The sequence below is a fragment of the Coffea arabica genome, chromosome 1c (assembly GCF_036785885.1).
Source record: "Coffea arabica cultivar ET-39 chromosome 1c, Coffea Arabica ET-39 HiFi, whole genome shotgun sequence".
In the NCBI taxonomy this organism is placed as follows: domain Eukaryota; kingdom Viridiplantae; phylum Streptophyta; class Magnoliopsida; order Gentianales; family Rubiaceae; genus Coffea; species Coffea arabica.
The window spans coordinates 56,564,219-56,581,448 of record NC_092310.1 but is presented as its reverse complement, the minus strand read 5'-3'; the positions used below and the strand labels follow the sequence as shown (position 1 = coordinate 56,581,448).

General features: G+C 38.3%; 3 protein-coding genes across 3 annotated transcripts; 2 read left to right on the top strand and 1 right to left on the bottom strand.

Moving 5' to 3' along the window:
- Positions 1 to 1,224: 1,224 nt before the first annotated feature.
- On the top strand, positions 1,225 to 7,390 carry LOC113731848 (monocopper oxidase-like protein SKU5). Its single transcript, XM_027257330.2, has 9 exons — positions 1,225 to 1,932; positions 3,304 to 3,413; positions 3,488 to 3,758; positions 3,856 to 3,994; positions 4,542 to 4,905; positions 5,225 to 5,590; positions 5,678 to 5,756; positions 6,353 to 6,549; positions 6,930 to 7,390. Exons 1-9 carry the CDS (start codon positions 1,768 to 1,770, stop codon positions 7,036 to 7,038), a joined length of 1,800 nt encoding a protein of 599 aa, XP_027113131.2. The 5' UTR covers positions 1,225 to 1,767; the 3' UTR covers positions 7,039 to 7,390.
- An 896-nt stretch (positions 7,391 to 8,286) lies between these two features.
- LOC113731874 (serine carboxypeptidase 1-like) lies at positions 8,287 to 13,694 on the top strand. The gene is made up of 14 exons (XM_027257369.2): positions 8,287 to 8,508; positions 8,636 to 8,781; positions 9,354 to 9,430; positions 9,672 to 9,794; positions 9,930 to 10,032; positions 10,107 to 10,144; positions 10,210 to 10,311; positions 10,657 to 10,737; positions 10,820 to 11,062; positions 11,969 to 12,034; positions 12,102 to 12,223; positions 12,743 to 12,856; positions 13,031 to 13,076; positions 13,207 to 13,694. Exons 1-14 carry the CDS (start codon positions 8,357 to 8,359, stop codon positions 13,288 to 13,290), a joined length of 1,497 nt encoding a protein of 498 aa, XP_027113170.2. The 5' UTR covers positions 8,287 to 8,356; the 3' UTR covers positions 13,291 to 13,694.
- Positions 13,695 to 13,857: 163 nt separating this feature from the next.
- LOC113731859 (transcription factor bHLH90) lies at positions 13,858 to 16,956 on the bottom strand. The gene is made up of 8 exons (XM_027257341.2): positions 16,576 to 16,956; positions 16,249 to 16,431; positions 16,079 to 16,153; positions 15,636 to 15,699; positions 14,998 to 15,549; positions 14,674 to 14,910; positions 14,356 to 14,532; positions 13,858 to 14,172 (listed from the first exon to the last, which is right to left on the bottom strand). The coding sequence occupies exons 1-8, from the start codon at positions 16,791 to 16,793 to the stop codon at positions 14,080 to 14,082; spliced, it is 1,599 nt and encodes a 532-aa protein (XP_027113142.2). The 5' UTR covers positions 16,794 to 16,956; the 3' UTR covers positions 13,858 to 14,079.
- Positions 16,957 to 17,230: the final 274 nt, after the last annotated feature.

The window sequence follows — 17,230 nt, the reverse complement described above, 5'->3', positions numbered from 1 at the left end:
AGAAAGAAAAGAAGAAAAGCATATTCATGGTAAAGTTTTTGATAATCTGTTTGTACAGCAATGGAAAAGAGAATTAAGATGCTCCAAAAAAATATACACTATATTGGAGGAAGAGGATAGCTCAACAGGGCTGCCAACGATCAAACCTCGTAAAGATACAAAAATCCAACCCACTCCCAGATCCGAAACACTCCTCCTGATATTCGCACATTTTTTGACATTATTGTGCGCTCCATTGGGCCAGAGTTCCAAACTTTTACTTGCTATATCGGGATCGTGTGGCTCATTTTAAACTTTCAAGCCGATTCCGATACGAAATTGCAAGGAATATTTTTTATTAATTAAAAATATAAAATATAACATCTAAATTAATTAAATAGCATGAAACTTCCTAGAAAAAACTTGATCTCAACAAAAAGTAATAGCTTATTACTTAACAATTTGGTATCTTACGGAATTCAGATTTCAAATTTTAGTTTTTATTTTTCATATTTCAATTTTATTAGACACACCTTGAATGTGTTTATTTTGTTTAATGCTACAAAAAAGAATCTTTTCACAGCTCTCTTCCTAATCACCATTTTGACACCTACTTTTCTAATTCCTTCATAGTTGATGACAATGATGTTTAGGGTTACAAGTTGACCAAATTACTCTACTTGAATTCGCATACTCGAACTTGCAAGTAGCTCGATCAACTACTCGATTCGAGTTCAACGTTAACAAGGCTCAAGTTAAGTTCAAGTTGTACGATAATACACACGAGTCGAGTTAGAGTATTATATTCTTAATTTCGTAGGTTCAACGGGTTTAATCGAGCTTTCAATATATATATATTTGTTAGTGTGAATGTCAATTATATCATTGTTTAAAATTATAAATAAAATATTAAATTTTATTAGGTGAGATTGATTAGGTTAAAATAGATTCAATCGAACTTGGTTATATTCTATCAGTCTTGATTTGACTCAAACTCAAGTAAAATGAATTGAAGTCGAGCTAAAGATTCGACAAGTTCAAACTCGAATTCAAAATATTATTTTAACTTAAATTGAACTCCAGCAATGCACTGTTCCAACTTGGCTTAACTCAAATATAGCTCTGCTCGTATCCTCGTTAAACTTTCCTGAACCAGGGTGATGTAGGTAAAAAATTTCTACTGGCATAATCAAAGCACAGCAGCATAAAACAGACGAACGAACAAAGCCTAACGGCTCGGGGGGGTTTGGGGTTTGGGTTTATTAAGGTCTGCGGGAGCCTTCAAAAGTTGCCGGCTTTTGAAGGTTTCTCGCAGGTCAACTTTAGTAACGAAAAAGTCTGAGTTTCTCAGTCATCGGAAAAAGAACAAAGCCTAACGGCTCAAAATTCAAGAAGATAGGGGGCCGGAACTGAGAAGTGAGGACTGGCGTCTGAGGCCAAGAGACGGTCCCGCTAAGCTGTCTCCAACGCCACCACCACGTGCTCCTTTCCACCGCACATTCGCACAAACAACAGGCACACTCACTTCGCTACTACTCCACTGTACTACTACTTGTTACGACATTTGCTGCTTGCATTTCTTCGCCAAACTACGGCTACAGCAATTTGCCACTTTTTGCCACCTCCCAAAAATCCCACCAAGATTCTGTCTTGGGATCGCTAAAACAAAAGCCATTCTAATTCGTCAAAGAAGTCTAAAGAACAGCTCTGCAAAAGTGTTGGCCGAGAAAGAAGAACAGAGGGAAATTCTTAGAGTCTCTCTCTTGTTCTTTTGGACAACCAATTCCCATGTACATTTCCTCCTCCTCCTCCTCCTCCAGCTGCTATTGCTGTATCTTTTGGTTTAATTGGGTTCTCTGCTTGATTAGCTTTAGCTCAGCAACAGATCCTTATGTCTTCTTTGATTGGACTGTCTCTTATGTCACTGCTTCACCTCTTGGAGTTAAACAACAGGTTCTTTATCCCCTTATACTACTGTTTCAGATCTTCTTTTAGTTGTTTTTCAGATAAGGCAGTTGGTAGTATTATTTGTTTTGCAAATGAGTTTAAAGTTCTTGTTTTAGCAAGAATTCAACTTAATTATTTTTTTAGCACAACAATTGGGGAAATTGGAAAATTTTCCCCCTCGTTTTTTCCTTCTTGCATTGTAATTTGTTTTCTTACTTGGAAAGGTTCTTCAAGTGTGGGTGCAGGAGTAATAGTACCGAGTTCTTACTGGTCGTTGATCATTAAAAAGATTGTATAATTTTATCCTCTTGAAAACATCAAGATTGTGTTTATAGTTGTAGCACTATAGTGTTTAATCACCCCTGCTATATTCGGTGGAGAAATAGAGTTCTGGATGTGTTGTTTGAAAGATATATTGCTGAAACTCGCTAACGTTGCCCTTTAGGAGATTAAATGAATCGTTGGACACTGGTTAAAGTAATCAACTTTTTGCTATTTGACTGCCCACTCATGCTCCTGCTGCAATAATTAGTTGCTAGTAAATAATTAGCTAAACACAAGGCATCAAGCTAAACTATCCTAAGAAAAATTTGTTTCACGAGAGAATTGTTTCAGGGCAGGATGTGAAAATTGGTGTGCTTTCGGATGTTAGTCGATTGGCATCTTTCATTAGGTTTCAAAATTCATAATTGAAGTTCATTAATTGTTGGTCTGATAAGGTTGGACATCTTTAACTTTCTTTGAATGTTGGTACTGGTTGCATGGGTGTGCTGGGCTGTCAATAGCAATAGGCTTCGGTTTTGAGTTCGCTTGAATTTCAATGTACACCTTAGGTTTATATTTAAATGGAGCATTCATCCATCCGAGCAACCAAGAAAGGTCTCATAAAAGCTTAATGCATGAGCTTTTCCTTCTCTTCTTTTTATTATTTTGGAAGAAAATAAAAGTAAACAAACATGCAGTCTGGGTGTTAATCATCTAATTTGTACTTCTTTAAGCATAGTATAAAACTTGCAATATGCTATTTCTCGGTAGAGTACTTTGATGATCAGTTGATGTCATTACCTTCGCCCTAACTATATTGGCACAAAGTCTTGCTTCCAATGAAGTTGAATTGCTATCCACATTCATACTTGCTAGTTGGTTATCCTAAATATGCGGAAAAAAGACCCTGTAGATAAGTATTTATTGTTTACTCATTTTTCTTATTCCTTTCATGCCAAAAAATAGTGAGTGAACGATCTGAACTGATAGCTGACTTTGGTTTCCCTGCTATTACACATTATCTTTGGGGACTGCCTTCTTTTGGCTTTCCTTTTTCACTCTTATTTGTCCAAATCTGATGATTGTTTTACTAACATTTAGACCCAATTTTAGGTGATTGGAGTCGAGGGACAGTTTCCTGGACCAATTCTCAATGTCACCACCAACTGGAATGTTGTTGTCAATGTCAAGAATAATCTTGACGAACCTTTGCTTCTCACATGGTATAACATGAAATTATTAAATATATCAAATTAATGACAGTGATTCTGATTCAACTGAATGAATTTAACTGCAGGAATGGTATTCAACAGCGGAAAAATGCTTGGCAAGACGGAGTCTCTGGCACAAACTGTCCCATTCCTGCTGGATGGAATTGGACATATCAGTTTCAGGTCAAAGATCAGATTGGCAGTTTCTTTTATTTCCCTTCCCTATACTTCCAGAGAGCTGCTGGTGGATATGGGGGAATTGTTATCAACAATAGAGATGTTATTGCAGTCCCATTTGAAACACCAGATGGAGATATCACTCTGTTTATTAGTGACTGGTATATCAAAAGCCACAAGGTTGGTGCTAAATTCTAAATCTTTTTCAGCCTCTCTATACAATTAGGTATGCTCTTTTGCTGATTGTTGTTTACTTGGGGGTATTTTTGGGCTATAGGAACTCAGAGAGCAGGTTGAAAGTGGAGTTGGCCTTGGTGGACCTGACGGTATCTTAATTAATGGATTTGGTCCGTACCGCTATGATAGTGCAGTTGTCCCAGATGGTATTGCTTTCCAGACAATATATGTGGATCCAGGTATTTTTCATATCTCTATGTTGTGCAATAATATGTTCAGTGACACATGCTTTGCATTAGTTACAACCTTGACGTAGGGCATCACCCTTACTTACGAGTCACGAACCAATCATTTTGTAATGGAATCATTTGAAGAGCTGGGATCGTTTGAAGAGCAGGACCTTGAAGACTAGTCTTACCTAGATAGTTTCCTCCTCATATGCCACGGGCATTGTGCAGTATCTATGGACATAAAATGCAACTGAAATCATTTATTTAAATGTTGCAACAATGCCCTGGTCCACTCCTGAAGGTGTCCATACGATAGTCCTTTTACATTTCACTTTAGGTGATTCAAGCTTCGAAGCCTCTCTGAAAACCTATAGAATCAACATGCCATGGCGGGTTTATATAAAAGGATATCTATAGGAGTTCCAGAGAGGATGGAGAACATAAAAAGATATTGATTTTTTAATCATCTGCAGAAGTGACATTGTGTTTGTTTTGAGTTATGTTTATTACGTTGAGTTTTTGACGAAGTGTGCATTCTCATCATGCAATGCAACAGGGAAAACATACCGTATACGTGTACACAATATTGGTATATCTACTAGCTTGAATTTCAGAGTCCAGAACCACAACTTGCTTCTTGTGGAGACCGAAGGATCATACACAGTACAACAGAACTACACAAACATGGATATCCATGTTGGTCAGTCGTATTCATTCTTGGTCACGATGGATCAAAATGCTAGCAGTGATTACTACATTGTTGCCAGCCCACGTTTTGTGAATTCCTCTGCTTGGACCAAGGCTATTGGGGTTTCTATCTTGCACTACTCAAATTCACTTGGACCTGCATCAGGTCCTCTTCCAGACCCTCCTAATGAATATGACACGTATTTCTCAATGAATCAAGCAAGATCCATAAGGTTGTAGTGAAACATGGATTTAGATATTAGAATTTTTTCTGAGACTTTGCTTCATTTTAATATTACACTCAATTACTAACCAGCAACGTTTATTGGAAAGGCCCTTCACAATCACCAGCAATGCACATTTTTGCAGCTCTTTTATGCAATGCTTACTAAAACCAGTATCCAGAGGAAATGTTTTTATCCTCCCAACTTTATCTGCTTCATACCTTCTCCATCTTGGCATTCTCTTGTTTATATCTTATGTTGGTACTCTGACTTTCGTCCTTGTTTTATGGTCTTATTGTTCTTGCAATATATCGACAATCTTTTATAGATGGAATGTTTCTGCTGGCGCTGCTCGCCCAAACCCTCAAGGATCTTTCAAATATGGCCAGATCACCGTGACTGATGTGTATGTGATCCTTAATAGGCCTCCTGAGCTTATAGATGGAAAGTGGCGTACAACTCTTAATGGTATTTCTTACTTAGCACCTTCAACACCTCTCAAGCTTGCCCAGCAATTTAACATTCCGGGGGTGTTCAAGCTTGACTTCCCAAATAGACTGATGAATAGACCTGCAAAAGTTGACACATCTGTAATCAACGGCACTTTCAAAGGGTTTATGGAAATAATATTCCAGAACAATGACACAACTGTCCAGAGTTACCACTTGGATGGATATGCTTTCTTTGTTGTAGGGTAAGCATGCAGGTTTGATGAATATGACCTTTTTCTAGTTTTTAGAATACTAAAGATTGAGCAGTATTGTCTTTCCATGAACTGCAGGATGGATAATGGTGTGTGGACGGAGAACAGTAGAAGCACTTACAACAAGTGGGATGGTGTAGCTCGCTGCACTACCCAGGTATTCCTAGTCTGAAAATTTTGACTTTGAAGTGTCTTAGATTTCATGACTTGGCGTATATTAGAGACTCAAGTTCAAAAGCTTTTCCGCTGCTGGATTATAGTTTTACTGTTGCATAAAGAAAATGAAGTCTTTGACAAGGGAACTGGAAAATTGCCACTTTCATTGTTAGGCCGTTGGGGGTTCTGGGCATGGTTATAGCGGGCTTCCAAAGATGCCACGTATCTATACATGCCATGTAGTATTTGGAAAAAAAATCCTCAATGCAGATTTAATAAGTCTTTTGCTTCTGATTATGTCAAGAAATATATATATATATATATATATATATATATATATATAATTTTTTTTTTTTGTTTTTTAGCATTGGCAGTGCATGAGAATTTCTGCCCAGACTTGTTGCATCTGGACTAATTAGTGGTTAAAAGATTTTAATCTTAGTATGAAACTATCCCCCCTGCCACCCCTTATTTGGTTGATATGTGTTTGATAAATATAGTTGCAGTGGCTAAAATTAAAATCTTCCCTGTCCAATATTGGTGTATGACAATTTCTGGATGACTTGGAATTCCGATAAATGGGTGACTTCGGAACAGGTTTTTCCGGGAGCTTGGACAGCCATATTAGTTTCTTTGGACAATGCTGGTATTTGGAATCTTCGTGCACAGAATCTTGACTCGTGGCACCTAGGTCAGGAAGTTTATCTTAGCGTGGTGAATCCAGAGATGGACAAGAACGAGCTTCCTTTGCCAGATAATACAATATATTGTGGTGCACTCTCATCTTTACAGAAGTAAGATGAACACCTTTACGTTTTCCTTGCCTCTGCTTAAATTCCATCACTTTTGTTTTTGGGCCATTGATCTTCAGAAAGGTTAGAGGCTAGTATATTTGGGTATAGAATATAGATAGCTACTGGATAGCCTTGATTTCAGTTCTGGTCTCAAAAGATGTTTACTCTTACAGTGCATGCATTACATCCCTTTTAATTTGCTTGTTTACTTCATCCCGTCTTCTAATCAGAATCCTAGTCACATTGAGCTGGCTGCTCAATGGTTTGAAGAACAATACTGAGTTCAGTTTATCAAGAGAACACATGAGCAGGCATGGTATAGAAACTTATGGCAAATATTTTGCTCTGATAGTACCACCGTCTGCATTTGGGTTTTGCAGAGACCAGGCCCAGAGGGTCAACTTCTCTCGTGCATCTCGCTGTCCTGTGGCAATGAAAACCATTCTGGCTGCAGTTTTTTTGGCACTACTCGGTACCTGCTTCACGTAGTAAGTTTGCAGCAAAGTAGAAGCAAGCAAATCAAGCCCAATAGCACAATGGCTAGCACAGATGCATTCTGCAACTTAACTTCCATGGGAAAAGAGGAGGAATCACACGAGTAGTCGCGCTCTTAACAATTTTTTCTCGAAGAGTTTCTTTTGACTTTATCATATTTACATTTTCAGTTTCTTGTATATCTTGTATAATCCAACCTACCTCTACCTGTGAGCAGCATAATGAGGGATGAGTTTTGAGTGTCATGGCACAGGTTGATTTCTTTGAAAAGGCAAATGAGAGCTGATAAATTGATAATTAATCTTCAGGAACTCTGGAAGAAATATGAAGGTCTTGATTACTGATAGTACTGTTGAGTAATTTACATATATTGACTTATCAGAAGAAAGTACTTAAAACTACCGCTTCCTTCCGTCTTCAGTCCTCCTCCTCCTCATTATTATTTTTCACTTGCTTCACCCGCCATTAAAATGTCGAGCTGGAAGCTCGGTTCGGTCAGTCCAGTCGTTGATTGCGCATGCAGTCATCACAACTTGGACGAAAGTTAAGATGGCGGGAGAGAGTGGGCCCGCCATCATCGTTGGCCTACACATGCTGCCAACTTTAACTTTTGCTACCTTGGGGCTTGGGTTGGGCCCATTCCCCCGCTTCAATCATCGTCACTCACTCATATTGTACTATTAATATTAATAAAGGGGAGCTAGCTGACCAAACTCAACCTCCTGTGGGCCCTCTCTCCCTCTAGTACTGGACACGTCCTCCTTAGTCAGTTGGGCCCTGCCCATTTTTCAGGCCCCTTAAAATAAAAAGGCTATTCGCTCTTTCTTTTTAATTTTACTTTTACTTCAAGTTGGTGGCGGAGAAGGATCCTTCCCCTAAAATTGGGAAAGAAAAGCAAGGCATGTACATTTTCCTGTCTTAAAAGGCAATTACTTCCATCTTTGATGTAAAATGAATAACGAAAGAAAGTTTTTTGTTGGGGGTGGGGGGGGGGGGGGGGGGGTAAATATCTATTCTGTATTGTCCTCCATGCTTCGCTTTGCGCAAAACAATAGCAAAATGGTTTTAAATGTTAAGAGTGCCTTAACTAACTGCCGAATAAAACCCAAACCACTTTATAAAAGCTCAGCTGGTTTTCCAACTATTTTATTCTTCCTAGAAATCTACGTCCGTAATTTTTGTAGTTTAAAAAAGAAAAAGAAAAATCTTCATATTGGACCCACTGGTACGAATTATTTAAGGCACTCAGTACTAGCACCCACTGGTACAAATTGCCCCGGAGATCACCAGACCACGAGCTCCTGAAATCAATATGGCTGGGAATGCTGTCGTCTTCCGCTGCTTCACATTGCTACTCATCTGTGTAGCGGTTAGCTTTGTGAGAACACAATCAGCGCCTGAAAGTGCACTCATAACATCTATTCCTGGTTTCAATGGCACTCTACCTTCTAAACACTATGCAGGGTACGACTCTTTTTCACCATTTCTCTTGTATTGTATTGCAACTGTCAAAGTAAGTTTCTTGAAAATACTTTGATGGGATTATGCTGGTTCTTGGTTTTCTCGAATGGGGTTTTTTTTTTCCTTACAGGTATGTGACAGTTGATGAGAGTTGTGGGAGAAAATTGTATTATTACTTTGTTGTTTCTGAGAGGAATCCGTCACAGGATCCAGTAGTTCTGTGGCTCAATGGTGGTCCTGGTTGTTCGAGCTTTGATGGATTCGTCTATGAACACGGTATTGATTGAATTGTTATATCTTCTTCGAGTTGAGATTAGCACGTCTTAATTACTTACTTTGATAGTTAATTAATTGAAGACTGAATTGAATTCTGACACTGGCAAATAAGCCATGTCTTGTAAAATGCTCATATGGTACTTCTTTTTCTAACTTGACATACTTTTATTGGAAGGCAAGCATATATGATATTTTACGGTCTAATTTCTGTTTCCATTCGTTGATTCTTATGCTCTCTAATTCTGCTTCTTGACCCGGTGAAGTAAAGGGGTGTAGATTTTTCATATTATCTTTTCCCCTGTTTGTAACCATGATGGCTAATGGAACTTCCCTGCAGTTTTCGAATGTAATGGTTATCTGTTATAACGAGACATAAATTGGCACTGTATATATGGGCGATGTAACGATTTAGTTCTGCATATTCCTTGCATACTTTTGGTTTTTATGATCTTAACTATCTGAAGAAAAGAAAAAAGAATAAGGAGACGAACATAAGGAAAAAGGGGAGAAGATGACATTATCTTTATCTTATGTCCGTGACTTGATATCAAGAATTTTCAATTGTCTTTCAGGTCCCTTCAATTTTGAGGCAGGAAAGACCCCCGATAGCCTGCCCACCTTGCATCTCAATCCATACAGCTGGTCGAAGGTTGTGATTCATGTCTCTGAAGCATACATATCCATATATAGGAAATTCAGTGTGTTTAATTCCATAAGACTCAAATAAAAATGATAATGCTTGTTCCTAAAAGGAAGAATACACACACACACACACACATACATATATATATATATATATAGAGAGAGAGAGAGAGAGAGAGAGAGAGTATTTTAGGCATTTCCTTGCATGTTATCAGTTGAGATCAACAAAGATCAGTCTTACTCATCAGGTTTCCAACATCGTGTATTTGGACTCTCCTGCTGGTGTTGGATTTTCTTACTCTGGGAACGAATCTGATTATATAACAGGAGACCTAAAGACTGCTTCTGATTCTCACACATTTCTATTCAAGGTATTAACTTGAAATAATTCCTTTATCTGACAACACTGAATACTCACTCTGTGGTCTTATCCGATTGTTGCTATACAGTTATTCTTTGGTCCACTAAATTTTTCATATTTTAAAAAGTTGTTGCTGTATTGCCAGTGGTTTGAGCTCTATCCAGAGTTCCTCTCTAACCCATTTTATATTGTTGGGGAGTCATATGCTGGAGTATATGTGCCAACTCTGTCTTATGAAGTTGCAAAAGGTATATCTTATGATATCTGAACTGCATACATTTCAAGGATGAAGGCTAATTTGCTCATTCATTATAATCTTCAGGAATAGATGAAGGTGTAAAGCCTGTTCTCAATTTTAAGGTACAACATTCCCCGTACTTAAGACACTGTTATTATTCTTCGTAAAATAATTGCACAGCCTGCAGGGTTATATGGTGGGAAATGGAGTTACAGATGATGAGTTTGATGGCAATGCTCTTGTTCCTTTTGCGCATGGGATGGGCCTAATCTCAGATGACCTATACAAGGTATATATGAGTATAATAGTGCCGATAAGGCCTGTCTAGTGGCTAAAGTTGAGGCCCCAGAATTTAGAGATCTTGGGTTTAAATCCTCGTTCCCCTCCCCACTCCTTAAATCCCATCACTCTCCCGCTAAAAAATAAAAATAAAAAAATAATTGTATCAGCACTGCACATTTTAATTCCCTACTCTTGCAGAAATCTTTCTTTCCTACTAAATATGTCAGGCTGTGGAAATAGATAAAAAAGATCATTATCTGGTTTGTGATAATCTATTTCTGCTTTTCTTATGATATCCTTCTTAGTCTTCCTTTATATTTTTTTTATTAACTTTTTTCTTCTTCTGATGCAGGAAGTTATATCTGAGTGCCGTGGAAACTATTATAACCCTGCAAGTGACAGTTGTGAAAGCAAGCTTGAAAAAGTTGATGAAGTAGGATAGTTACTTTCTATGATTTTGCATAAAGAGTTTGTACTTATTTATTTTGAGGATTCTAATTCTTCTTTTTAATCAGGATCTTGAGGGATTAAACATATATGACATTCTGGAACCATGTTATCATGGTCCAGCTACGATTAAAATGGTAAATGGCAATACTAAGTTGCCAGTGAGCTTCAGGATGTTAGGTGAGACTGAAAGGCCTCTTCCTGTGAGAACAAGAATGTTTGGCCGTGCATGGCCTCTCAGATCTCCAGTGAGAGATGGACTTGTCCCAACTTGGCCCCAGCTTCTCAAAACCACGAGTGTTCTATGCACCGTGAGTGAATCTTACTACTAGTATTTCCCTCTATACTTTTTTTGTGCTGCAGCTTTTTATTGGACCGATAAACATTGGCAGGAAATTCATATCATCTCAAAATGTGACACATTACACCCCGCTAAGATTAGATATTTCAGTATTTTACCACCACTACTTCATGTTTGCAAAGTATTTTTTCTGCTTCCTTCCAGGCATGGCTTATTAATTTCTCAATCATCTAACTATTATAAACAGAGAGTTAGGTGTATTAAAAAATTTTTTTGACCAACAGATAGTTTGGTATATTGAATGCTTCGATAATTGCGAGGTGGTCGAACTTTTATGTTGTTCTAATTGCAAACTCTGATACATTAATATGTGGTATATTTAGGACTTGCAATTACAGTCATCAGCTTAAAATTTCCACTCAGTGAAAGTATTGAAAGAATAGGAGGTGGTCTGGACATATACTGTCCAGCTCAATCTGTTTCCTGCACCATCATCTTCTGCGAAAGCATAAACAAGAGAAGGCATCCAACCTTGACAAGAACCTACTAATTTGATTATTTACTTGTGTAAATCTAGGTAATTATGGTGGCACCAGTTGGCATGGCAATTGCCCTTTGCTTTTCAGGGATGAAAAATGCAAAATCTTGTGTGTTTGTGTGTGTGTGTTTTTGGGGGTTGGGGGGAGGATGAGGAGATGCGGGGGGTGAGGGAGAGTAGGGATGATATCCTGAATCTAGCTTATCAGATTCTAAATGAATATAGCATCCTTCATTTTTCAAAATTTGATTCTTTAATTTCCTAATTAGCCTTCCTAAATTCTAATTCCTATATATTGAGGTGCTTGCATCATTTGTTCCTCAACTAGCTGCCTTGTTTGAGTTATTGACATGATTGATATTGAAATGGAAACTGCAGAACGATGAAGTTGCTACAGCATGGCTAAATAATGAAGTAGTTCGGCAAGCAATTCATGCTGAATCCGTAAGATTTCTTGTCTACCTTCGTCATGCCTTTTGAAGCAGAGATTTATGATCTTGTGCTGCTTTAGGTAAATGTGGCAGACACTTGGGAGTTATGCACAGGCAGAATTCAGTTTCATCATGATGCTGGGAGCATGATCAAGTATCACAAGAACCTAACCTCCAAGGGGTATCGAGCACTTATATTCAGGTATAAAAGCATGAGTACTGTGTCCTAGTATCATTGCTGGTATTTTTATCTTCTCAAGAATAATTGTTGTACTTTAGCCTTGCTTGATCAACTAGCTATCAGCATACATGGTCAAATGCCATTACTTAATGCCGTAACAATAGCTCAAATCCTGAAGCATGTCAATGTACACTTGGTTCTAACCTTCCAGTGTACAAATCTATATATGATGGGTCACAGGATTGAAAAAATTTTGTAAGCGGTGATTAGTTGCAAATAATATCCATAAATTTCTTTTGTAGAAATGAATCCTTAACAAGTGTTACGTTCCTCTCTCTCTCTCTCAATTGCTTGGAAACTCATGGTATTCTGGGCTTGAATGGTTGCAAGACTCCGTCTTGACTAGAAGAGGTCTAATAATTCAGGCTTGTTTCGTATACTTAATGTGATGATGGTGATGCTGCTTTTATCATGTTGGAATCAATGTGCATACCATGTCTACAAATGCGTCAGTGATTAATGGAAATTATGTTGTGGCAGCGGAGATCATGATATGTGCGTTCCATTTACCGGGAGTCAAGCATGGACAAGATCAGTTGGATATAAGATTGTCGACGAGTGGAGGCCTTGGATTGTGAATGATCAGGTTGCTGGGTATGTTCTTGCTGATTAAATTGATTCTTAATGAATTCAAAGTAACTAGAAAATTACTCTCTTTGATTTTTAGCATAAAGGTTATATTTGTCAATCGTCAAAGTGCAGGCATTTGCCATCTTCATTTCTGCTGCCATGTGCAACTCACTGTAACTGCTCTTTTGCACTCTGCAGATTCTTACAGGGTTATGACTATAATCTCACTTTTATCACCATCAAGGTTAGTACAAGCAAAAGCTTTTCGGCCCTGATTGTTGCTGGACTCGCTAAATCAGTCTCTAAAAGAATATATTTCTTCATGTGTTTGAGTCTTCTACGAAAAGATTATTTAGTTCTTCATGATGATGCAGGGTGCTGGACATACCGTCGCAGAGTACAAGCCACGTGAAGCTCTGGAATTTTATACTCGGTGGTTGGATGGGAGGAAAATTTGAAGCTTAGACTGGTCGATAACATGTGAGGAGGGAAGGGAAACTAAAGAATAGTGCATTAGAATGTTTTAGGCTACTCCAAGTTTGCCTTCAACGAGGTCAGAATGAGGTTTGCTTGTATTGATGGTCCCCTCACAGTCAGAGACGAGAGATACAAGGGGGCACAAAGACTGGTAGAACAATGGTTAGGACACCGGAAATGTATTCTTTTATGAAATATGCCCATGGTCTGTGATGCTCCGTTTCTTCCTTGCTTTTCTTAGTGTAACAATAATAACTTGCTTAGTTACATGCTGCTAGTAGAAACAACCAACAAAATACATGGATAAGGCTGCATGTCGAATGAATAATAGAATTTCCTGGTTTTAGCTTGCACAGATACGTATGCAGGCATAGCCACTCCCCAATATTCATATTGCACTTGTGTATGAATCATAGGCCCATCTCGCAAATTTAGCTATTGATTTGTTAGTTCTCGTACACATAATCAAGAATATAAAGTAAATTTGCAGAAGATTTATGTACTATTGACCAGTGGGGTTGCAGGAAGAAAATTTCAGAACTGGTCCAGATATTTAGAGGAAGTATTAACCTGGAGTAACAGCTAATACTTCTGATTTTCAAGCATTGCCTTAAACTAACAATGTTTCTACAATACCCTTATTTGGGCTGATATTTTGGCTAAGTTTACCTTGTATATGGAGTTATTTAGCTACAAAAGTAATGCATCATAGATAATTAAGGACAAGCATGGTGAAGCTCTGTAAATTTCAGTTTCAGTATCCTGTATTCTCAGGCCAGCTGTGTTTTTCCTTGGCCATCTTGAAGAAATAACTCCATTAATGAATTCTTCAGAGTTGTCGCCTGGATTTCCTCGCTGAAAGCCTTTCAGGGGAAAAAAATATATAAAATTAAACATGTTACCATTCCATATATCTCATGAAAGGAGATGAAGGATCAACTAATTGGGTTCTTTCGTTGTTAAATTGTTTGGCTGGATTACCAATGATAAATTAATATTGAGTTAACCATGCTTAGCAATAGATGCAATATTTCAAAAAGTATCACCTCTGCTTTGAGAACGTTCAAGACCAAGCCATTAGAAGTTGTGACATTGGCATCAGTCACTTGAAGTCCAAAAGAATCCATAGCCTGCATTAACCTCAAAAAGCAACCTCTTTTTTGTGTGCATATGATCTTCACCAAGAAATCCCTTGTGCCAATCTGGCTCACTTCAATTTTCACCTACGCTCATCGAAACAATTGCGGAAAGGGATAAACTTAAGCAAACTTGGGATGATAGTCTCAAACTTTTATGATTCCTAAAAAAATACAAGCTGTTTAGAGATCAACATCTATACTTTGAATGTTAAGGGACCTTCTCACCTTCCCTTGTTTTTTGTCATTGGTGCTGGAATGGCGTCTGCTGTCACCTTGCTCAATTGTTGGTTGATAATCAGTTCTTTGAATTTCTCTGCACGACCTTGGGACCTCTTGTTCTGAACTGTACATGTTGGCCTCCTGCTCTGCCAAATCTCGGAGTTTACCTTGATACTCTTCCACACTTTTCTGCAACTCTTGTATGTAATCATATGCATCCGCAAGCGTTGAAGCTTTATCCATCTAAGTAAAACAAAAAGATCATTATGAAAACATGTAGAGCAGGAAAAAGTCTTTGCTTTTGGCGTTTAAAGGATATCACCGCAGAACCTTGGAAATATTGGGAACTAATGAACGAAGAGTTAAGAGACCATGGTTTATCCTGTGCCTTCTATTCCTCTCTGTTATGAGGTTCTTGGAGTGGTAATTGTCTCTTTCTGTCTTGTTTCTGCCTCTCAGATTTTCATTTGTCTCAGCAGCCCATTTAGCACTTCCAAAACCACAACTAGGATCTTTCATTCTTCTTGAATCCAAATTTCCTGGATGTCTTCCACTCGATTTTTCAGGTGAAGTGGAACAAGATGCTGAACCTGAACATACATTAAGCAGTTGGTAATCCTTGGGGAGATCGGAACTGATGGAAGATCCTTCAAAGCTAGGATGATTGCTCGAATTGGGTATAAAGGTAGGATACTGAAGATTAGGGACAGATATCATGTGGCAAACAGATGCTGGCAAGTTATTGAAGCAATCATCAAGAAACGGTCTGTGCGATGGTTCTGCGGCATTTAATTCTGTACGCCGATGAGAAGCCATGGTTTCCAGTTCAACAGGAACGTACTGAGCCAAGATAAAATCAATTATCTGTTGAGTTTCCTGTACCTACAGAATCACAATAACGTAATTTGCAGATTAGAAAGAAGAATTCAGTTTGTTATTGAGAAATGGTAAGCAAGATAAACTCTTACCAGGTTTGTGCTGAAGAGTTCAATCAAACCACCCGCAACCGGTACTAAAACTTGGGTTCCAATCCTGCGGTGCCAGACACAACTATGCTTAAATTCCTATTAGCCTTGTAATTTGTTTTAGTTAGAATTCTAAAAGTTAAGGAGTGTCTAGATCACAAGCATGAAGTCCAATTGCTCCCAAGATGATACCCTGACTTGAAAGCAAATTCACCAATTGCGACTGTTGTCTTTCATCAATCATGCCCAGGTAAAGGGGAAAAAAAATTCTTTATGATGGTGATGTTGGAAAAGAAGTGATATCCTCTGTTGCATTTGACTACGATTAAAGAGCAAGACCTAGAGAGCTGCAGGCTTTTTAGTTTTTACAACAAAAGACCGCGATCATTAGAGAGGAAAAGAGATTAAAGGGCCAAAAGAAAAGAAAAAAAAAGAAAAAAACTCACGCTTCATCCGAAGAAGTGTTGTTGGAATTCACGTGCCACCTTGCTCGATTTGACATTACTACTTCCCCATGAATCCTGCTTTGATTCCCACATATTAGAAGAATGGTTCATCTTAGGCTCTAAACAGGCAGTAATTAGAAAGAAGTAGTTTTTATCTTTGCAAAAAATACCCAGAGTACAGTGGTATTGATAAAGGAAATTTGGCGAGTTTTTCACAAGCCTTGGTTCTTATTGGATGCTTAAAATGTCCATCCCTGCATTGAGCAAACAAATACTGATCTTTGCCACTTTCCTCTTTCACATTCTCGAGCCAATTCCCACCACTGCAACAGCAACCTCTCCATTCAATGAAACTGCAATCAATAAAAAGATCCACAAATCGATAAGCAAGAAGGCTTCTTTTCAAGCAGAACAGAAAAAAGCGTAGAGGGCAACTGGAATTTCTAGAGGATAAGAGTGAAAATTGTAGTACGAATTGCGATAATTTTACATTTAACCTTGAAGGGTCATCTCCCAATTTCCAGACAATACAATAGTCCCATACATTGTTCTTAACAAGGACCCTTAGTCTCTCCAGTGCCTGGTCCAAAGCTGCCATGTCCTTGAACCTTTCGAACACTTCTTTGTATCTATCTGGGGCTTGCCCCTGCTGGCTGGTGCCTCTGATGGTTTTGCTGCTGCAGCTGCTCTTAGTACCCTTCTGTTGTTGAAGCATTTCGGGGGGCTATGTATTAATTGCACTTCCACACGACAATCCTAACCGACTTTACCAATGCATTGTACTCCTCCCTCAGCACCACATCTGTGTCAGAAGAATCAAATACGAGCAGCTTTTTACCCAGAGTAAGGGCCTACGATTATGAGTTACAATTGCCTACTACTTGTATCAGTTGTATGCACCAGCACAACAATTGTATACGCTAACACGATAATTGTACACACAAAATAGCTGTGTACGAAGGACTTGCGCTAAAAGACAAAGAAAGAAAGAAAAAAGAATAAAAGGAAATACGGGGAAAAGAATCGTTCAAAAGTTCAAGAATGGTCCAATAACTGCAATGAAAATGCTGACTCCGTTTTGATACCCCTTTTGTGGAAAGCTTATTACCACTTTGCTTTATTTTGCTGTCTAGCCTGTCTTTCATATTAGTT

What these genes read in the sequence shown, in the direction of transcription:
- LOC113731848 (XM_027257330.2), top strand. Translation starts at nt 1,768, where the DNA reads ATGTACATTTCCTCCTCCTCCTCCTCCTCCAGCTGCTATTGCTGTATC. An exon ending in GAACCTTTGCTTCTCACATG is followed by an intron (nt 3,414 to 3,487) that starts GTATAACATGAA and finishes ATTTAACTGCAG; the next exon opens with GAATGGTATTCAACAGCGGA. An exon ending in TATGCTTTCTTTGTTGTAGG is followed by an intron (nt 5,591 to 5,677) that starts GTAAGCATGCAG and finishes CATGAACTGCAG; the next exon opens with GATGGATAATGGTGTGTGGA.
- LOC113731874 (XM_027257369.2), top strand. Translation starts at nt 8,357, where the DNA reads ATGGCTGGGAATGCTGTCGTCTTCCGCTGCTTCACATTGCTACTCATC. An exon ending in AGCTTGAAAAAGTTGATGAA is followed by an intron (nt 10,738 to 10,819) that starts GTAGGATAGTTA and finishes CTTTTTAATCAG; the next exon opens with GATCTTGAGGGATTAAACAT. An exon ending in TATCGAGCACTTATATTCAG is followed by an intron (nt 12,224 to 12,742) that starts GTATAAAAGCAT and finishes ATGTTGTGGCAG; the next exon opens with CGGAGATCATGATATGTGCG.
- LOC113731859 (XM_027257341.2), bottom strand. Translation starts at nt 16,793, where the DNA reads ATGCTTCAACAACAGAAGGGTACTAAGAGCAGCTGCAGCAGCAAAACC. An exon ending in TTGGGAGATGACCCTTCAAG is followed by an intron (nt 16,432 to 16,575) that starts GTTAAATGTAAA and finishes TATTGATTGCAG; the next exon opens with TTTCATTGAATGGAGAGGTT. An exon ending in TAGTTCCCAATATTTCCAAG is followed by an intron (nt 14,911 to 14,997) that starts GTTCTGCGGTGA and finishes TGTTTTACTTAG; the next exon opens with ATGGATAAAGCTTCAACGCT.